Here is an 18,522-nt window from a genome sequence, read left to right on the forward strand (position 1 = left end):
CGCCCAATCGCAGCTCGTGGTCTTGGAGTAACACCCGGAAGCGATCCTGGTACGCCGCGGCCGGGCGGGCCTGAGCGCCGCCGAGACGGAGAAGAGCCGGAGCACCACCGGAAATGCCCCCGTTGGAGGCGGAGTCCCTGAACCCTATTGGCGGAAGTCACGAGAGATTCCACCTCCTCAAAGGAAAAGGCTCAATCCTAGAAAGACAGCTCCGCAGCCGCAGCCAATCAACAAGGCCAAGCGCCCGTAGGCTCCGCCCAGTCCAGACTCCCGCCTGCAGCTCAGGTCTCGCCTCCTCATCGACCCACAAGTCCCTGACGGGACCTGCGGCGGTGGTGGCCACCACAAACCACCTCGTCGGTGGTCTTCACAGGACCAGGATCGACTCGGGACAAGGAACCAGGCCCCACCTCCGCCATCTCCAGGGAGGAAGGGTTGGAAAACTAAGATGAGGGACAGGGGCCCTTTGAATCTCCTGCCGCTCACGGGCCCAGGGGCCTTGGGACGGGCCTGTCCTGCCCGACCTGGTGGCCCACATTGGAGCCGGCGTGGATGGGTCGCGAACCGGCCTACCGACTGAAAGTCTCAAGCTGGGTTCATTTCCCAGCACCGCCACCCCACCCCCCCACGCACTAACCTTGCTGCTGGAGCATTTCACTTCTCTCCGGGCCTCTCTCCTAGGCTGTAAATAGAAATGATAGCGAGGCCCAGCTCTCCCGCTTACCCGCATGCCTTTGCAAAAGCCTGGGCTGGCGGGAGCTCTCGGGCAGCTTCTGAAGCACTTGGTGCAGACAGTAGTGCTGGTTCCCACCCCTCCTAAATTGGCGGGGCTCTTCCCAGCCCCACCATGGGTCTGAGTGAAAGCTACCACAAGCAGCGCCAAGATTTCAGTTGCTCTCTGGGTCCCAACCAATATTCTGCAGCAGATGGTGAAGGTAGTTGTGGAGAGAGAAGGTAGCTAATCTTTTCTGACCTTTCACACTTGTCAACGAAGCCAAGAATGTGGGGGCAAAAGTCAAAATCTCCCTCCATCCATCTCCTTAACTGATTCTACCTCCTCTCCATCTCCACTGGCTCCACTGCGAGTTCAGCCTGACCCCTACCTCAGGCGCCCCAGTCCAGCGCGCCTGCCCTTCTGCATATGATCCTACATCTGTCCACCCCAAACTCAGACCCAGTGGTGCCATTTGGTAGCTTAGGAGTCTGCCACAACTCGGGGACACCCAAGACTCCTTACTCAGGTCTCTACCAAAACTGATCTCAGCAGCCACATCCTCCTCTCAGCCCTGCTCAGGGCTTCCCTGTGGCAAGTCTCCAAACTTTAACAAACTCCCCACCTCCTGCCTTTGCTCATGCCCCCCGCCATTCCCATCTTAGCCTCCCAGGATCGTCCCCATCCTTTATGTCAGCGCCACCCTTCACAAGGGCACTCTGTTCCCCCATAAAGACCTGATCTTCCTCTCAACCTGGGTACTGCAGCCGGCCTGCAGTTAGACCGGTCTCCGCAGTTGCCTGAGCACCTTCCACCCCAGCTACTCCAGGGCGTGAGTTTGGCCCCGGCAAGTGGCTTGTGGATCCGCCACGGTCATTATTGCAAAATACGTAGGAGAACGAACAAGGGGGACTAACGCAAGTCACCTGCTATGTGCCGGGAACATCACTGACTATCTCATTGAACCTTCACGACACCCCTAGGAGGCAGCTGTTCCCCTTTCACAGATGGGGCCCGGAATGAAATGAGTCTCCTCTTCAACCAAAGGCCAAGACTCTTCCCTCGATGGTGGGGCCCTCCCACAGGCCAGGCCTGGGATACGAAGGCCAAGGGGAGGAGTGTGTCCTCAGTAGCCCCAACGGCCTGGGTTCTGGCCACGTCAGGGCATCCAGTTCCGGCACAGCCCCTGAGGACTGTCAAAACCTGGCCTTTTTCTGGGTTTCAGCAAGACACAATCCCTACTTTCCAAAACGAGGACTCTGCTTTCCTGACTCACAAATCTTTTGAGAATCTAATGACAGTTCAGGTGCTCTCCCCAGAAAAATGCATTAGTACTCACGAGTGCGGGCAGTGGCAGAAAGCCTGCGGCCTGTTTTAAAGGCATTGGGTAGTTAAGAAACTGCTCCAAAAAGGGCTTCCCCGTGAAGGCCAGGCAGCAGTGGCAGGAGGGGCCCCTGTGACACCTTCAGAGGACTGGGGAAGGAGCTCATCGGTAAAAGGCAGTTTATTGGGGCAGCTTCACGTGAAGCCTCCTCTAGGCCACAGACAGCTGGGCATGGGCACATGGAACAGCTGCTCCAGGACTCCCGTGCCCACGCCGTCCGGCTTCCCCCAGGAAGGGGGGGCCTGGTGGATCGAGGCATGATCGTCCATCACCAAGATGCTGTCCTTGATTCACATGGAAGTTGCTGCCCACTCCGTCGGGGCTGCTTGTGAACGCCTTGAGGCTTCTGAGCCCATCGAGGCACAGAATAACACGGGTGGGCATGAACGGCGAGCTGTGACAGGTGAGCAGATGGAACACTGTTGTGGTGTGGGGAGTCGGAGCGCACCTCTGTGAGGACGGGTGACAGGGAAGGGAAAGCCTCTTCCCAGGGCAAGGACCCCCTCGGGCGTCTGCACACCCTGGGGGCAGGGGGTTGGAGGCCTGGCTGGGGCTGCCCTGGGGGGCCTGGCAGTCTCACGGAAGCCCCAAGGCAGGGCAGCAGCAGGAGGCCGTGTTCACAGAGGCTCACTGGCAAAGCTGCTTTTGCTTTTCTTACGCCTGGCCTTGGTGAAGGGGATGTCAAGGGACTCCAGGCGGAAGGGCCGGGGCTGGGGCATTTCGGGGGCCTGGGTAGGCGAGACGGCAGCAGTGTTGCTGAGTGGGGAGCTGAGGCCGGGGGGCGAGCTGTGATGCGCTGTGGAGAAGGGGGCAGAGCAGCCGGTGAGCCAGGGGGGCACGGGGATGGGGAGCCCGCCCCACCCCACCCAGCTGGAGGTCTGGTCCCACAGCTGGGCCCCCAGACGGTCTGAGCCCAGAGCTCAGAGTTCTGGAGACTCAGACTCCAGCAGCCCCGGATCTTGAGCCGAACAGGCCTGCACTCAGGGCCCAGCTGCGTGCAAGTGTGACGTCGGGGAGCCTCAGTTTCCTCATCGGCAGCATGGGTGCAGTGCCAGGTCCTCAACTGACGTTCATTTGTTTCCTGTGCTATTTTTCCCTCCCAATCCTCAAACTCTGCTGAATTCTGGCTCCTCAACAGTCTTAACGTAGAACTGAGATTTGCTTTTCGTGGCTATTTTATTAGAAGCTCTGTGGCCTTTGATTTTGCTTTTAGAAATGGAAGAACAAGGGGCACCAGGGTGGCTCAGTCAGTTAAGCGACCAACTCTCGGTTTATGGCTCAGGCTCCGGGCTCAGTGCGGGGTGTGCCTAAGCCTCTCCCTCCCTCTGCCCCTCCCCCTGTGCTCTCATGCTCTCGCTCAAAGAAAGAAAGAAAATCTTAACAAAAAGACATGGAAGAACAAAGTGATTTTCACTCTTGCTTTTAAAAGTGTTCTGCTTCTGTGGCCCTGTGTGCCCCCTTCTGTGGCCCTGTCAGCCACCCTACTGGCATCTGCGGAAGCTGGTGAGCCCCCGAGCCAGACCCGGGCAGCCCATGCCAGGACACCCAGCTGTGTGCTGCAGGCCTACCATGCTCGGGGGAGGCAGAGGAACGAACATGGTGGCTCTGCGCCAGGAGATGAAGGGGGACAGGAAGAGGGAATCTGGGCACGGAGCACATGCCATGTGCCAGGCCCTGGGCTGGGCTGCTCCCCCCCCCCATCTCCCCTAACCCTGGGAGGTAGGCATATCTCAGCAGACGGCCAAGGGAACTGAGGCTCAGGGGTGGGAAGGGGTTCTCAACCGGGGCCTGACTCCAATCCACCCATCATCACGCCTCTCCCACTCGGCAGAGGGCCGGGAAGGACTCTCCCGGGGAGGGGCCGGAAGGCAGGAGGTGGGCAAGGCACTCACGGAGGCTCTTCATGGGGTCCATGCTGAGGATCTGGCTGGCTCTCCTGGACCGGAAGTAGTTACTGGCAATGTTTTCACTGTCGCTGCGGCTGAGCAGCAGCTTGTAGCGGTCTTCTTCCTGCTGAGAGGCCAGATCCTCGTGGGTCAAGACCCCTTGTTTGTACAGTTCTCACCTCTGCAAGGCTGGTGGGGTGGGGGCTGCCCTGAGCCTCCCGGCCCCCGCTGTGGACCCTACTACAGACCCCAGACTCCTGGGGTGGGATCCAGGCAACTCAGGGCAGGAGAGTTACAGCTCCGGCCAAGCCTAAGCCACCCCCCTCCCTTGGGATGGGAAGTGCCTTGCTCTCCAGTACCACATAGCCCAAACCCATCACGACATATTCATAGAATATGAATACAGTATTCAGCCCACGGGCACAATCAAAGTCATCAGAACTGGAATCCCCAACTCTTCTCACCAAAGACTGATTTTTCACCACTGTAATGGCCTTGTTTGCTTCAGCCTGAATCTTCCTTCAGGGACCACCCTTCTCCCCCTCGACGTGGTCCTGGCGAGGCCATCGTTCACAGTGCCCTAACACCACCTCTCCTTCTCGCCCACCTGTGACCCAGACTGAACCAGCCACAGAAACTGATCTTCCGGACAGAGTCCCTGGTCCAATTGCAGCCCCTGACCCAGGCAGAGCTCATCAGAATCTTTCCACAAGTGTTGGTTTAGGACGTGGTAAGAGACTGGGTCTCCTCCTCTGGGATCACCAGCGGCCGGCAGCCACCCTCCCTGCCGCGTAGAGAGCACCTGCCTGAGTCCGGAGCTAGCCTTGCAAGGGAAGCCAAACCGACAGGTAAAGCAGCACACAGAACGATGTGCTTACAGGAAGTTTCCTGACCTCCACCTGCGGGAGGTATATCTCTGTTGTAATAGAAACAACAGAGGTAGGAGAGCAAAGGGACTTCAGAAGCCCTATTACTGTTTCGTGGATCCTCGAGGGCCCTTTGGTCCAAGGATACCAGCAAGGGTGCAGGGAACCAGAATGTACGGCCCGGCGTCTGGGCTTGAGGACCACCTCCTGTCCTTCTCCAGCAAGAAGGGCTACCTTGCACCACCTACTTGCCCTCTGGTCTCTAGGACCCTAAGTGCCTTGGCGTGAGGGCCAGAGCCGGGGGAGGGGCCGACAGAGTGACCCCAGAAAGATCCAGGCTCAGCCTCCTGCTTTGATTCTCAGGCGGGGTGAAAGTAGAAGCCCAGCACCCCGCCCCGTAGTGACGCTGACCCTCAAGCCCTCCCCCGCCCCAGCTCCCCTCGCCTCACCCTCTCCCAGAGGCCTTACCGTGCCTGGTTCCCCGTTGTCTGCTGCAGAGCTTTTGCGGACTGCCTTGTTCTGTGGCCCTGTTGGAACTGCTACGAGAAACACAAGCTGAAGTCACTGCTGCTTGGTCCCTCGTCCCTGCCTGGTCCCTCGTCTGTGGGCCAGAGGGCCAGGGCGGGCGGCAGCACTCTCCCGAGCTGGCGGGTCAGGACCCGCCTGGAGCCTGGTGAGTACGCAGCCCAGCCGAGGCCAAGGGATGACTCTGGGACACAGACAACAGGAGGGCTCCGATGCCAAAGCAGCTATTCCCCTGCTTCCTGCAGCACAGAAGGCCGGTGGGGGCAGGGGAAACCCTGCCAACGCCTGCATTTGGGAAATGGAGCCGGCTGGGCTCCCCGCCTTCCCACAGGGGGAGTGTCCATCCCTAAACTCAGAGAAGCAGGACCGGAAGGAACATTCTCTGATCAGGGGCGCTCCCACCTGTGAGGGCGGAGACCGTGGGACCTGAGACTCAGCGGGGGTGGAAGGGCCTTCAAGACCACCTCACCCAACCCCTTCTTTGTGAAGATCTGGGACCAAGGCCCAGAGAGAAACAGTGACCTTCATAAGGTCACACAGAAATCAGTGGCGAAAGCAGGTGAACCCGTTTCTATCCCTGGTCCTACCACTCACTGCTCTGACTGGCGTCTGCTTCAGTCACTTATTCTGAGGTTCCATCTCCTCGGATGTAAAAGGTGTGACCATGTTTGCCTGCCCCAAGGCTGTTGGGGGAGGTAATGAGTGATGATCGTGACAGTGATCAGACGTAGCACGCGCTTGCCGTGTGCCGGGCATGGCGCGAGGGGTTCACACGCAGGAACACACGAAGCCACCCAGCGATCTTTACGAAAGGTGCAGTTACTAATCCCCATTTCACAGATGAGGACACTGAGGCCCAAAGAGGCCACACAGGGAGCGGTGGAGCCAGAATTCCAACCCACATCTGTCTGACTCCAGAACACTCTACTTCTGTCTCAGGCCCCCGCCATCTTGGAGCCCCAGCCGCACCCCCCCCCAGCTGTTGCACCCACAGCCAGCAAGGCCGGGGCCCCGGCTCCAGGTCACCGTGCAGGAGGGCAAGCTGCGTGGAGGAGGCCCGAGGGGACAGCCGAGCGCCTGACCTACTGGGAGGCTGGTTTTCAGGATGATGGGCTCGGGGATCTTCCAGAAGCCATTATCCTCGTCCCAGCAGGACTCGCGCCGTATCTTCTCCAGGTTGCTGTAGTTGCAGTCCCGCCGGATGAGGGGCTGCACCTGCTCCAGCAGCTGCTGGAAGAGCATGGAGTCACGCTCCTGCCGGCGGATGGTGGCCAAGTAATCGATCTTCTCCAGTTGGAACTCTGACTGCAGGTCTTTGATCTCCACCTCTGCCGCCCGGAGCTGGAAGCAAGGGGTTGCGAGCCGTGTCGCCGTCCGGCCGCCCTCCACACCCACTGCCTGCGCCTCACCCGCCCATCCACCAGCGCTGGCCTCCCACCTGCCCCCTCTCCGGCACTAAATGAGCACTGACTGTGTCCACAGCCCTGCAGGAAACGGGAAAAGAACCCGCTCATCAGCTCCCCATTCCCCACCATGCCGACCCCCAGGGACAATCCCACACATACACATTTTATCCAGGAGCCCCTGGGAAGGCTCCACACATAACAGTGGGGTCACCACGTCCTAAACGGTGTCAGAAAATTGTATAAATCCTTTTCCTGAGAGGAGCGGAGGCATTAACTTTCAGGCTCTGCAGCGCTCACTCTCCCGTGGCCATGGTCAAGTCACCATGTGACAGACATCGGACTGAAGGGCAGAGCCAGCCTGATTTGACCATGGATTCCGCGCTTTTGCGATCTCCTACCTGGGTCTGCCAGGTGACTCCCAGCTGCAGCGGTAACCGTGCTCTCCCCCAGCCCCAAGACCCCTGGGTGCACAGTCTGTTTCCTCAAAGGGCAGTTTGATGAGTAAAGAAGGATGTTTTAGGTTCATGGGAATGGTCATCACCTGTAACCAGGTGAGAACAGAGGCTACCTGGTAGGACACACGTGGGCAGTTAATAATGTTCCATTCCTTAAGCTGGATGGTAGACACGTGGTGTTAATGGCAAGATTTGTCTATTTTCATACATCTGGAACCCTACATGGTGACTTTTGTAGCAGATTCACTGAGCTCTAATTCCCATGTCATACAATTCACCCATTTAACAGGTACAATTCAGTGGTTTTTAGTACATTCCGAATAGTGCGGCTATCAGCTCGGCCAGTTTGTGAACATCTCATGATCCAAAAATAAACCCCACCCCCACAGGTACTCATCCTCCACTTCTCTCCAACCCCCAGCCCCAGGCGACCGCCGATCCACTTTCTGTCTCTCCAGATTCGCTTATGCCAGAGATTCCATATCACGATATAGAATCTTGTCTGTGGCTTCTTGCACTTAACAGTGTTTTCAGGGTCCATCCATGCTGGAGCATGTGTCAGGACTTCCTTTTCTTTTTTCTAAAGATGTATTTATTTATTCAAAAGAGACAGAGGGGAGGGGCAGAGGGAGAGGGAGAGAATCTCAAGCAGGCTCCAGGCTGAGCACAGAGCCCGACACCGGGCTCGATCTCATGACCCTGAGATCACGACTTGAGCCGAAACCAAGACCCGGATGCTTAAATGACGTAGCCACCCAGGAGCCCCAGGATTTCACTCCTTTTTAGTGCCAAATCATATTCCATTCTGTGGATATACCACATTTTATTTTTCCATTTATGATTGTTTCCATGTTGGGGCTAGAATGAATAATGCTACTGTGAACATTAGTGTACAAGTTTTTCTGTGGCCATATTTTCATTTCTCTTGCTTGTAACTGCTAGGTCATGGGGTAACACTATGTTTAACCAACTGAGGCACTGCCAGACTGTTTTCCAAAGCAGCTACACCATTTTACATTCCCACCAGCAATGTATGAGGGCACTCATTTCTCCACATCCTCGCCAACATTTGTTATTATCTGCTTTATAAATGGTAGTTTTGCATTGTAGATTTGCATTTCCCTGGTGGCCAGTGATGTTGGCCACTGTTTCTTGTGCTTATTGGCCATCTGTTTATCTTCTTTGGAGAAATGTCTGTTCAGATCCTTTGCCCACTTTTAAATTGGATTAATTTGTCTTTTTATTCTTGAGTTGTAAGCGCTCTTTACATATTCTGGATATAAGGACTTCATTGTGATATGTGATTTGCAAATATTTTCTCTCATTCTACGGGCTGTATTCTCTCATTCCTGATAGTATCCTTTGAAGCATAAAAGTTTTCATTTTGATTAAGTCCAAGGTATCTATTTTTTTCCTTTGTTGTTTGTGCTTTTGGTATCATACCTAAGAAAGCAATGTCTAATTTATCTTTTTAAAGATTTTATTTACTTGAGAAAGAGTGAGGGAGAGTGAGAGTGAGAGAGAGAGAGCACAGAGAGGGAGAGAGAGGCAGGCTCCCCGCTGAGCAGGGAGTCCGACCTGGGGCTCCATCCCAGGGCCCTGGGATCATGACCTGAGCCAAAGGTAGCTGCTTAACTGACTGAGCCACCCAGGTGTCCCAGCAATGTCTAATTTAAGGTAACACAAGATTTACACCTTTGAGTTTTACAGTTTTTGTTCTTACATTTAGTTTTTTGGATCCATTTTGAATTAATCTGTGTATATGGTGTAAGATTGGGGTTCAACATCATTCTTTGCCATGCAGACATCTAGTTGTCCCAACACCATTTATTGAAAAGACTGTCCTTTCTCCACTGAATAACCTTGGCTCCCTTGTTGAAAATCAACTGACTATAAGCATGAAGGTTATTTATGGCTCTCAATTCCATGCCATTGATCTCTATGACTGTCTTTATACCAGTACCACACAGTCTGGATTACTGTAACTTTGTAGTAAGTTCTGAAATCAGGAAGTGGGAATCCTCCAACTTTGTTCTTTTCAAGATTGTTTTGGCTCTTCCGTCCCTTCAATTTCCATAGGAACTTTAGGGTCAGCTTGTCAATTGCTGCAAAGAAGCCAGCTGGGACTTTGATAGTGATTGCCTTGAATCTGTAGATCAGTTTGGAAGGTATTCCCACCGTATCAATATTAAGTCTTCCAATCCATGAACATGGGGTGTCTTTCCATTTATTTAGGTATTCTTAATCTCTTTCAACAATGTTTTATAGTTTTTGGAATACAACTTTTCACTTCTTTTGTTATTCCTAAGTATTCTATTCTTTTTTGATGTATTGAAATAGANTTTTTTTTTTTTTTTAAAGATTTTTATTTATTCGGCAGAGATAGAGACAGCCAGCGAGAGAGGGAACACAAGCAGGGGGAGTGGGAGAGGAAGAAGCAGGCTCATAGTGGAGGAGCCNTCCAATCCATGAACATGGGGTGTCTTTCCATTTATTTAGGTATTCTTAATCTCTTTCAACAATGTTTTATAGCTTTTGGAATACAACTTTTCACTTCTTTTGTTATTCCTAAGTATTCTATTCTTTTTTGATGTATTGAAATAGAATTGTGTTTTTTTAATGTTTATGGATATTATACATTTTTATTTAAGTAGCGTCCATACCCAATGTAGAACTTGAACTCATGACCCTGAGATCGGGTCACATGCTCTATAGACTGAGCCAGCCAGGTGCCCCATGCAATTGTTTTCTTAATTTTTTTTTAGAGATTTTATTTATTTATTTGACAGAGATAGAGACAGCCAGTGAGAGAGGGAACACAAGCAGGGGGAGTGGGAGAGGAAGAAGCAGGCTCCCAGCGGAGGAGCCTGACATGGGGCTTGACCATAATGCCGGGATCATGCCCTGAGCCGAAGGCAGATGCTTAACTGCTGTGCTACCCAGGCGCCCCTGTTTTCTTAATTTTATTTGTGGTTTGTTCATTGTAAGTACATAGAAATACAATTGCATTTTGCTTATTGATCTTGAATCCTGCAACCTTGCTGAAGTTGTTAATTGATTTTAGCAGTTAGGGCTTTTTTTTTTTTTTTAGTGGGTTCCTTAGGATTTTCTACCTAAAAGATCATGTCATCTGTAAATGGAAATGGTTTTATCTATTCCTTTCCAATCTCAATGCCTTTTATTTCACTTTCTTGCCTAACTGCCCTAGCTAGAACCTCCAGCCCAGCGTTGACTAGAAGTGGTGAGAGCAGACATCCTTGTCTTGCTCCTAATCTTAGGGGGAAAGCATTCAATCTTTCACCATTAAGTATGATATTATCTGTAGACGTTTCATAGATGCCTTTTATCAGAATGAAGAGGTTCCCTTCTATTCCTAGTCTCCTGAGTGTTTTTATCATAACAGGTGTTAAATTTTTTCAAATACTTTTTTTCTGCATCACTAAGATGATTATGTGGGTTTTGTCCTTTATTCTATTGATATGGTATATTGCATTAATTGATTTTGGGATATTAAACCAACCTTGCACTCCTAGGATAAATCCCACTTTGGCATGATGTATAATTTGGTTTCCTAGTATTTTGTGGAGCATTTTGTGTTTATATTCATAAGAAATATTAGTCTATAGGGCACGTGGGTGGCTCAGTCGGTGAAGCATCTGCCTTCAGCTCAGGTTATGATCCCAGGGTCCTGGGATCGAGCCCCGGATCAGGCTTCCCACTTCTCCCTCTCTCTTTGCCTGCTGCTCCCCCTGCTTGTGGTCTCTCTCACTTTCTTTCTCTCTCAAATAAATAAAATCTTAAGAAAAAAGAAATATTGGTTTATAGTTTTCTTGTTATGTCATTGTATGGTTTTGTTATCAGGTGATATGGGCCCCATAGAATAAGTTAAGAAGTGTTCCCTTTTACTTCACAATTATTTTTTAAAAATATTTTTTAAAGCCAATAGGCTTCATTTTACAAATAAAATCCAGTGAGAAGACATAATGGAACAGGATACCTCACAGAGGAAAGTAAATATAATAAAACACCTAGGTGTGAAATTAATAAGATATGTTCAAAACCTATGTGAGGAAATTTATAAAATACTCTTGAGTGACACAAAAATTGGTCTTAATTAACAGAAGACATACCATGTTCGTGGACAGAAAAATCCAACCTCATGAGGGTATCAATACCCTCAAGCTAATGTATAGATATAATGTGATTCCCCAAAAAATTCCACCAACTTTTTTTCTTTACTTCTTTCCCTTTTTTACTTTTGCACTAGCCCTGTTGTTTCTATAGTCCATTTTGTAAAAAACAAACAAACAAGAATATCCAGGAAAAACCTGGAATAGAAAATCATTGACAGAGGGCACCTGAGTGGCTCAGTCATTAAGCATCTGCCTTCGGCCCAGGACATGATCCCAGGGTCCTGGGATGGAGCCCCGCACTGGGCTCCCTGCTCGGCAGGAAGCCTGCTTCTCCCTCTCACATTCCCCCTGCTGGTGTTCCCTCTCTCACTGTCTCTCTGTCCAATAAATAAATAAAATCTTTAAAAAAAAAAAAAAGAAAGAAAGAAAATCATTGATAGAGAATTAGCCCTATAAAATTATAAAACTTATTATAAAGCCCCTGAATTTCAAATAAAATGGTTGGCACTGGTACATGAATAGACAGAGCAAGAGAAATGAATAGAAAAATCAGAACTACATCTCAGTGCTTACAGAACTTTAGCATACGATAAAGGCAGCAGCTGCCGTTTGTGGAGAATAAATGGGCTTTCCGAAAACCGGTGCTAGGAAACAAGGAGAGCCATGTGGAACGGATAGAATGGAATGAGCGCCTCACCCAGGCACCAGGATAAATTCCAAGTTAATCAGATTTAAATGTAAAAAAGAAAGAAAGATGGGGGCCTGGGTGGCTCAGTCAGTTAAGCGTCAACTCTTTTTTTTTTTAAAGATTTTATTTATTTATTCGACAGAGATAGAGACAGCCAGCGAGAGAGGGAACACAAGCAGCAGGAGTGGGAGAGGAAGAAGCAGGCTCACAGCGGAGAAGCCTGATGTGGGGCTCGATCCCACAACGCCGGGATCACGCCCTGAGCCGAAGGCAGACGCTTAACCGCTGTGCCACCCAGGCGCCCCTAAGCGTCAACTCTTGATTTCAGTCCAGGTCACGATCTCACAGTCATGAGACTGAGTCCCGCATCGGGCTCCTCGCTCAGCAGGGAGTTGGCTTGAGATTCTCTCTCTCCCTCTCTTCCCCCCAACTCACTCTCTATCTGCCTAAAAAAAAAATTAAAATAAATAATAAAAATAAAAGAAAGAAAGCAAGAAACTATACAAGTTCTAGAAGGAAGCATAAACTCAGAATCTACATGCAATAATAAAAAGTTGATAATTGGACAAAATAGAACTTTAAAAAATTCTTTTGTATGGCAAAGATACCATAAAGCATGTAAAAAGACAAATGAAATGGGAACAAAAACATTTCCAACTTTCTTCAGATGAAGAAACTGGCCACAGACAAAGGAATATTAATGTTCCTGATATAAATTACAATACTGTAATGCTGTAAAAAGCTTCTATGAGTGGAGAGGGGAAAGGAAGCAGCAGCCTACCAGAAAAATGGGCAAAAGATGTGAACCAGTTCAGAGGGAAAGAACTGCCATCATCCCTAAAACATATGAAAAAATCTCAGCCTTGCTCAACAGTAAGAAAGATGCAAACTGGCGAGGCTATCAGAAAGCACACTCACACGTGCTAGTGGAAAGGTAAAAGGATTCTCCCCGGGGAGCAGAAATTGGCAACAGCCCAAATCATACATGCATTTCCTCTGTCCCAGCTGGAGGAATCAATTCCAAAGAAACCTACCCCAAAATCCAAAAGTAGTGTGTGTCCAGACTACTCACTGCAGAGCTCTTCGTCACAGCAAAAGACTAGGGACAGCCCAAATGTCCATCAAGAGAGAGCTGCCGGGATGGCCCCCCGGGTGGCCCAGTCGGTTAAGTGTCTGACTCTTGATCTCAGCTCAGGTCTTGATCTCAGGGCGGTGAGTTCAAGCCCCAATGTGGGCTTGGAAAAAAAAAAAAGAGAGAGAGAGAGAGAGAGAGAGCTGCTATTGGAATAAACAATGACACACCCGTATGATGGAGTGCCATGAGGAATGAGGAATATTTCTAGAGACTGTTACCGAGTGACCTCCAGAATGTATCGTGAAAAAAGTCTAGGTGGAGGAAAGTGTGTTTGTAGCTACTTTGATCTAAGAAGGGAGACTATGTAGGCGTGTGGGTAGCAGATTTGTACGCACACATATGCTTGCTTCTGTTAAAAAAAAGAAAGTTTGGGCGCCTGGTGGCTCAGTCGGTTAAGCATCTGCCTTTGGCTCAGGTCATAATCCCAGGGTTCTGGGATCGAGCCCCACGTCAGGCTCCCTGCTCAGCGGGGGCCTGTTTCTCCCTCTGCCTGCTGCTCCTCCCTGCTCGTGCTCTCTCCCAAACAAACAAAAGTTCTAGATACCTGGGGATAACAGCAGCTACCTAAATCTGAATCACTCCAGGGAGACCCTCCGAAACAACACACAGAACCAGGAGAGAAAATGAAACCAGCCTCCGCCCAGCCTACACCAGCGGGTCTGAAATACCAGAAGTCCAGCAGACAGCTGGTGGGCGCGCCCTGCGGCGGGGATGAGTGGAAAGCACCCAGCAAAGTGTGGAAGGGGGAGGGGGAGGTGCTGGAAGGCAGATAACATCACTCCCCAAAAGAGAAAGCCCCACTCTGAGTAGGAAAATACTGACGATAGATCGGATACTTCGAAACCAACAGAAGAGACTGGAATGTGGGTTGGTCTCTGCAAGTCCCTGGAGAGACCGAGGGGCTAGTCTCTGCGAGGCATTGCTTCTGGAGGTTGTTAATCAGTGGGAGACCCCTTGAGGTGCAAATAAAAGGCCTGCAGAAACAAGAGAAAATCACGAAAGACACACTGACCCCTTCCACTGAGAGAGAGGGAGGGAACCCAAAAGTGAGAGCAAAATCTGGAAGGCAAAGTCTCAACCCCTATGATTTCCACCCCTTGGTACGTGCCCATGACTATGTTCTCTTACACAGCAAAAAGCACTTTGCAACTGGAATTAAGGTTATTAAACCGTCGATTTTAAAACAGGGGATTATCCTGGATCATCTGGTAAACCCAGTATAACCACACGGGGCCTTATGAGAGGGGCGCAGAGACCCCGGCAGAGGACAGGGGTTAGAAGAGATGCTTCAGGGGTGCCTGGGTGGCGAAGTCATTAAGCGTCTGCCTTTGGCTCAGGGCGTTATCCCAGAGTCCTGGGATCGAGCCCCACATCAGGCTCCTCCGCTGGGAGCCTGCTTCTTCCTCTCCCACTCCCCCTGCTTGTGTTCCCTCTCTTGCTGGCTGTCTCTCTCTCTGTCAAATAAATAAATAAAATCTTACAAAAAAAAAAAAAAGAAGAAGAAGAAGAAGAGATGCTTCAGATGAAGGAGACAGGAGCAGAATCAGAGAGCTGAAGCCTAGGAGGGGCTGGCCCTGGGCGTCTCTAAGGGGAGCCAGGAGTAGGAAAGGCAGGCAGTCTCTAGAAACAGAATGACCCCCAGCGGACAGCCAGCAAGGCCATGCAGACCTCAGTCCTACAACCACATAGAACTAAATCCTGTCAACAACCTGAATGACCCTGGAAGAAATGGATTCTTCCCTAGAACCTCTGAAGGAAATGCAGCCCTGCCAACACCTTGGTCTCAGCCGTATGGAATTCTAAGCAGAGGAACCAGTCATGCTGGAGCTGGACCCTGACCCACAGAACTGTGAGATAATAAATTTGTGTTATTTTAGGCAACTCTATTTGCGGTGAGAGGCTAACTACCACAGTAGTAGGGGGCAATCTATTTAACACTGCACTTCACTATAGGAACAGAAGAGTGTGCTGTTGACTGAGCAAAACCGGCCAGCCTCCCGAAACCTCACCTCTGCTATCAGCTGGTCCCAAAAGTGCAGAAAAACAAGACGCTGCAAACTTCACAGAAAAGAGCAGAGTAGCTAATCAAAGCTGCTCTACAAGCAGAATATGAAAATCAAAGCATTTCAGCAGAAGAAAAATCCCCCCCAAAGCACGAGGACGCAGAAACAAAATGTAACCCAACATCCTGATGTGAATAAAATTTCCACCAATTCACACGTATGAACATTTCAAATCAGCAATCCAAAACCCTTAAAGTGCAAATGGACAGAAATGAAGAAGGTGTAAAATGGGACATTAACTGAACTCCAGAAAGAATTTTTCAAAACTTAGGTGCATAGACCAAATTACGAGATATCCCAGGAAGACCAAATTTAGCTGAAAACAAAAAGGGTATTAAGAACAAGCATGAAAATAGCCAAACACTACAGCGTTCGAAGTAGGAAAAGCATCAGCTTCTGCTCTGGCAAGATCCTTGCGTTGGCAGTGTCGGATGGGGACGAGGGGTGCCCTGCGGCCGGCCGAGGGGGACGTGTCAGGGCCCAGAGCCCCGAGCCCCCGAGGGTGCGCCGAGGAAGCAGATGGCCGCTCCTCCTCTGTCTTGTCCTCCCTCCCTGCCCTCGGTCATATTCGCCTCCCTTCTGCTCCTGGAGCCACTAACCTCATACATGGCACCGGCCCCTCCCTTGGCCTGGAAGACTCTTCCTTGGGTCACGACCTGGCCCTGTATTTCCTAAGGTTCAGGTCCCACCTCAGAAGTCACTGCCTCCAGAAAAACTTCTCTGCCCCCCGCCCAAGGTGGCCCTGGGAACTTAAGTTTCCGCCAATATTCAGTTCCCCGACATGGGTGCTGGTTCATGGGTGCGTTCACTTTGTGGAAATGAGTGAAGTTGCCCACTTGTGATTTGCACGTGTGCACTTCAACCCAAGAAAAAATAAAAAATAAAGCCACCTGACGTGGAAAACAAAGGCAGAAGAAAAATTATTCAATTTCCTTACTGCCTACAGCCCATTGACAAGTCTTTGAAACGGGCAGAGGGACATTCCTCTAGGATTTCAGCGGCCTGGATGTGGTACTTTGCTAAGGGCAAGAGGCAATCTTAGCCTGACCCCTCCCCCCGCAGGATCCTGTAAGTCTATTTTACTTTTTTTTTTTTTTAAAGATTTTATTTATTTATTTGACAGAGGTAGAGACAGCCAGCGAGAGAGGGAACACAAGCAGGGGGAGTGGGAGAGGAAGAAGCAGGCTCATATCAGAGGAGCCTGATGTGGGGCTCGATCCCACAACGCCAGGATCACGCCTTGAGCCAAAGGCAGACGCTTAACCGCTATGCCACCCAGGCGCCCCTATTTTACTTTTTTTTTAAAGATTTTATTTATTTATGTGTCAGAGAGAGAGAAAGGGACAGAGAGAGAGAGAGCACAAGCAGGGGGAGCAGCAGGCAGAGGGAGAAGCAAGTTCCCTGCTAAGCAAAGAGCCGGATGTGGGACTCGATTGAGGACCCTGGGATCATGACCTGAGCCGAAGGCAGATGCTTAACCGACTGAGCCACCCAGGCGTCCCCCTGTAAGTCTAACATTAAAATTCCTTTGGAAACTTCCTTTATCTCTAAACCCCCCAAGATACGTGTAGGCAATCACACCCCAAGCATATGACCCACCCATATCCATCTGAAGGGTCTCATGACTCAGGTTTTCTTAGATGGTAATGAATGACCTTTGCCCAACAATAGTTAGCCCCCTCAAGGTCCTGGAAACCTTGCTTCCAAAATTCCTCGGAGGCTTACCCTACCCCTAACCCCCTCCCAACTTGACAGTACATAACAGGCCACTCCTCACGACCGGGTACTGCTCCTTCTGCCCAGGGGTCCTGTCCCTGTGCTTTGATAAACTCACCTTTTGCACCGAAGACGTCTCAGAATTCTTTCCTGGCCGTGGGCTTCGAAGTCCGAAGCCCGACGTCTCTCCTACCTCACCACCCTCCCCTAGAATTCCCTCACTATCACTGTCTGGCGCTGTCCCCCTTGTTTCTCTGTTGTCCCATGGGTCACACACACTCTCCCAGCACAGCAGACGCATGTCCGTCACCGGGGCTGCCTCCAGGGCTGCCGAGGCACACAGCAGGTGCTGGATAAATGCCAGGTGCGGAGGCAGGGCCGCCTGGGCGTGGGGGGGCCTCACCTTCCTCTGCATCTTCTCCAGCAGCTTGCTCTTGGCCCGCACTTCCTCCTGGATGGAGTCGTAGACGCGGAGCAGCACCCAGTCGCCGCCGTCCTCGTCCGAGGTCTGCAGGGCCGCCACCAGCTGCTTCTTGCGCTCGTCCGCGTACCGTTTCCGCCGCTTGTGCTTCTCCTTCAGGTCCTTGTTCTTGGCCTGCTCGCCCCCCACCACTTGCTGCTCCAACAGCTGCAGACTGCCGGCGGGGAGAAGGAGGCGCGCGTGATGGTACCTGGCCATCAGCACGCGTGCTGTCCAGCGGGACGTCGTGGGGGCCTCGCAACAACCCCTCCCAGACGCGGGCACGGGGTCCGACCCGGGTTCCCGACAGATCCACCCCGGCCTGTGCCCACAACAGGATGGGCGAGCACCTCGCCGTGGACCAGAGCCAACTACCTGCCACCCGCCGCGGGCCTCCCCGAGCCCATGGTCCCCACAGCGCAGCAGGCTGGCGGCCGTGCTCCCTGGCACCCCGTGAGAGCAGAGCAGCCCTGGGGCCTGGTGCTTCCTCATCTCCCCTTGCAGCCCCCCACCCAGCTCGCTCTAGCTTTCCTCGCTGCGCGCTCTCCCAACAGCCAGGCTGTTCCCCCACGCTGCGCTTCTGTGCCACTGGGCTGTGCCCTGTATCTTGATGCCACCCTGAGGCATCTGTCCTGCAAACCTCATTCAGGTGGAGCTAAGCAAAGCTACTCTAAGAAACAGAAAATGATGGCTTCCCTGATCGAACTCCAGACCACACCCTGAACACAGCCACATGTGCTGAGAGTTTTCTTGGGGCCTGACGCTCAGCAGGCGTGGTCTCATTTGACCCTCAGCTTCTCAGGCTGGGGCTCTTATTATCACCCACTTTTGTAGATAAGAAGCTAAGGCACAGGGAGGTTTCAAGTTGGCTTGGGTGGTAGAGGTAGATAGATGGAGGCGGACAGGAGCCCAGGCAGTCGACTGCACAACACACTTGCTTCTCGCGCTACAGATGCTGCCCTCCCTGGGCCTGGGTAGCTGCCTCCCCCTGGACCGTGGGCCCCTTGAAGGCAAGGTGACAGCTCATTCATCCTTGCGTCCTGGTTCCCAGCACGCAGTCCCTGCTCAGTTCATGTTTGAACTGTGGACTGTG

At 51.5% G+C, this 18,522-nt stretch overlaps 1 protein-coding gene across 7 annotated transcripts in view; it reads right to left on the bottom strand.

Moving 5' to 3' along the window:
* Window positions 1-2,494: 2,494 nt before the first annotated feature.
* KIF17 (kinesin family member 17) overlaps window positions 2,495-18,522 on the bottom strand; it is a 42,923-nt gene continuing 26,895 nt past the window's right edge. For 4 of the 7 annotated variants that reach the window (XM_034645599.1, XM_034645597.1, XM_034645605.1 and 1 more), the window contains 5 exons: window positions 17,373-17,604; window positions 6,456-6,714; window positions 5,317-5,387; window positions 3,989-4,109; window positions 2,495-2,892 (listed from right to left, as the gene is read on the bottom strand). In XM_034645599.1, coding sequence (XP_034501490.1) covers window positions 2,714-2,892; window positions 3,989-4,109; window positions 5,317-5,387; window positions 6,456-6,714; window positions 17,373-17,604 — 862 coding nt within the window. In that variant the 3' untranslated portion in view covers window positions 2,495-2,713. The remainder of the gene's footprint in view (window positions 2,893-3,988; window positions 4,110-5,316; window positions 5,388-6,455; window positions 6,715-17,372; window positions 17,605-18,522) is intronic. The other 3 variants (XM_034645613.1, XM_034645610.1, XM_034645592.1) reach the window with 3 other exon arrangements.

This window comes from Ailuropoda melanoleuca, chromosome 2, assembly GCF_002007445.2.
Source record: "Ailuropoda melanoleuca isolate Jingjing chromosome 2, ASM200744v2, whole genome shotgun sequence".
Classification (NCBI taxonomy): domain Eukaryota; kingdom Metazoa; phylum Chordata; class Mammalia; order Carnivora; family Ursidae; genus Ailuropoda; species Ailuropoda melanoleuca.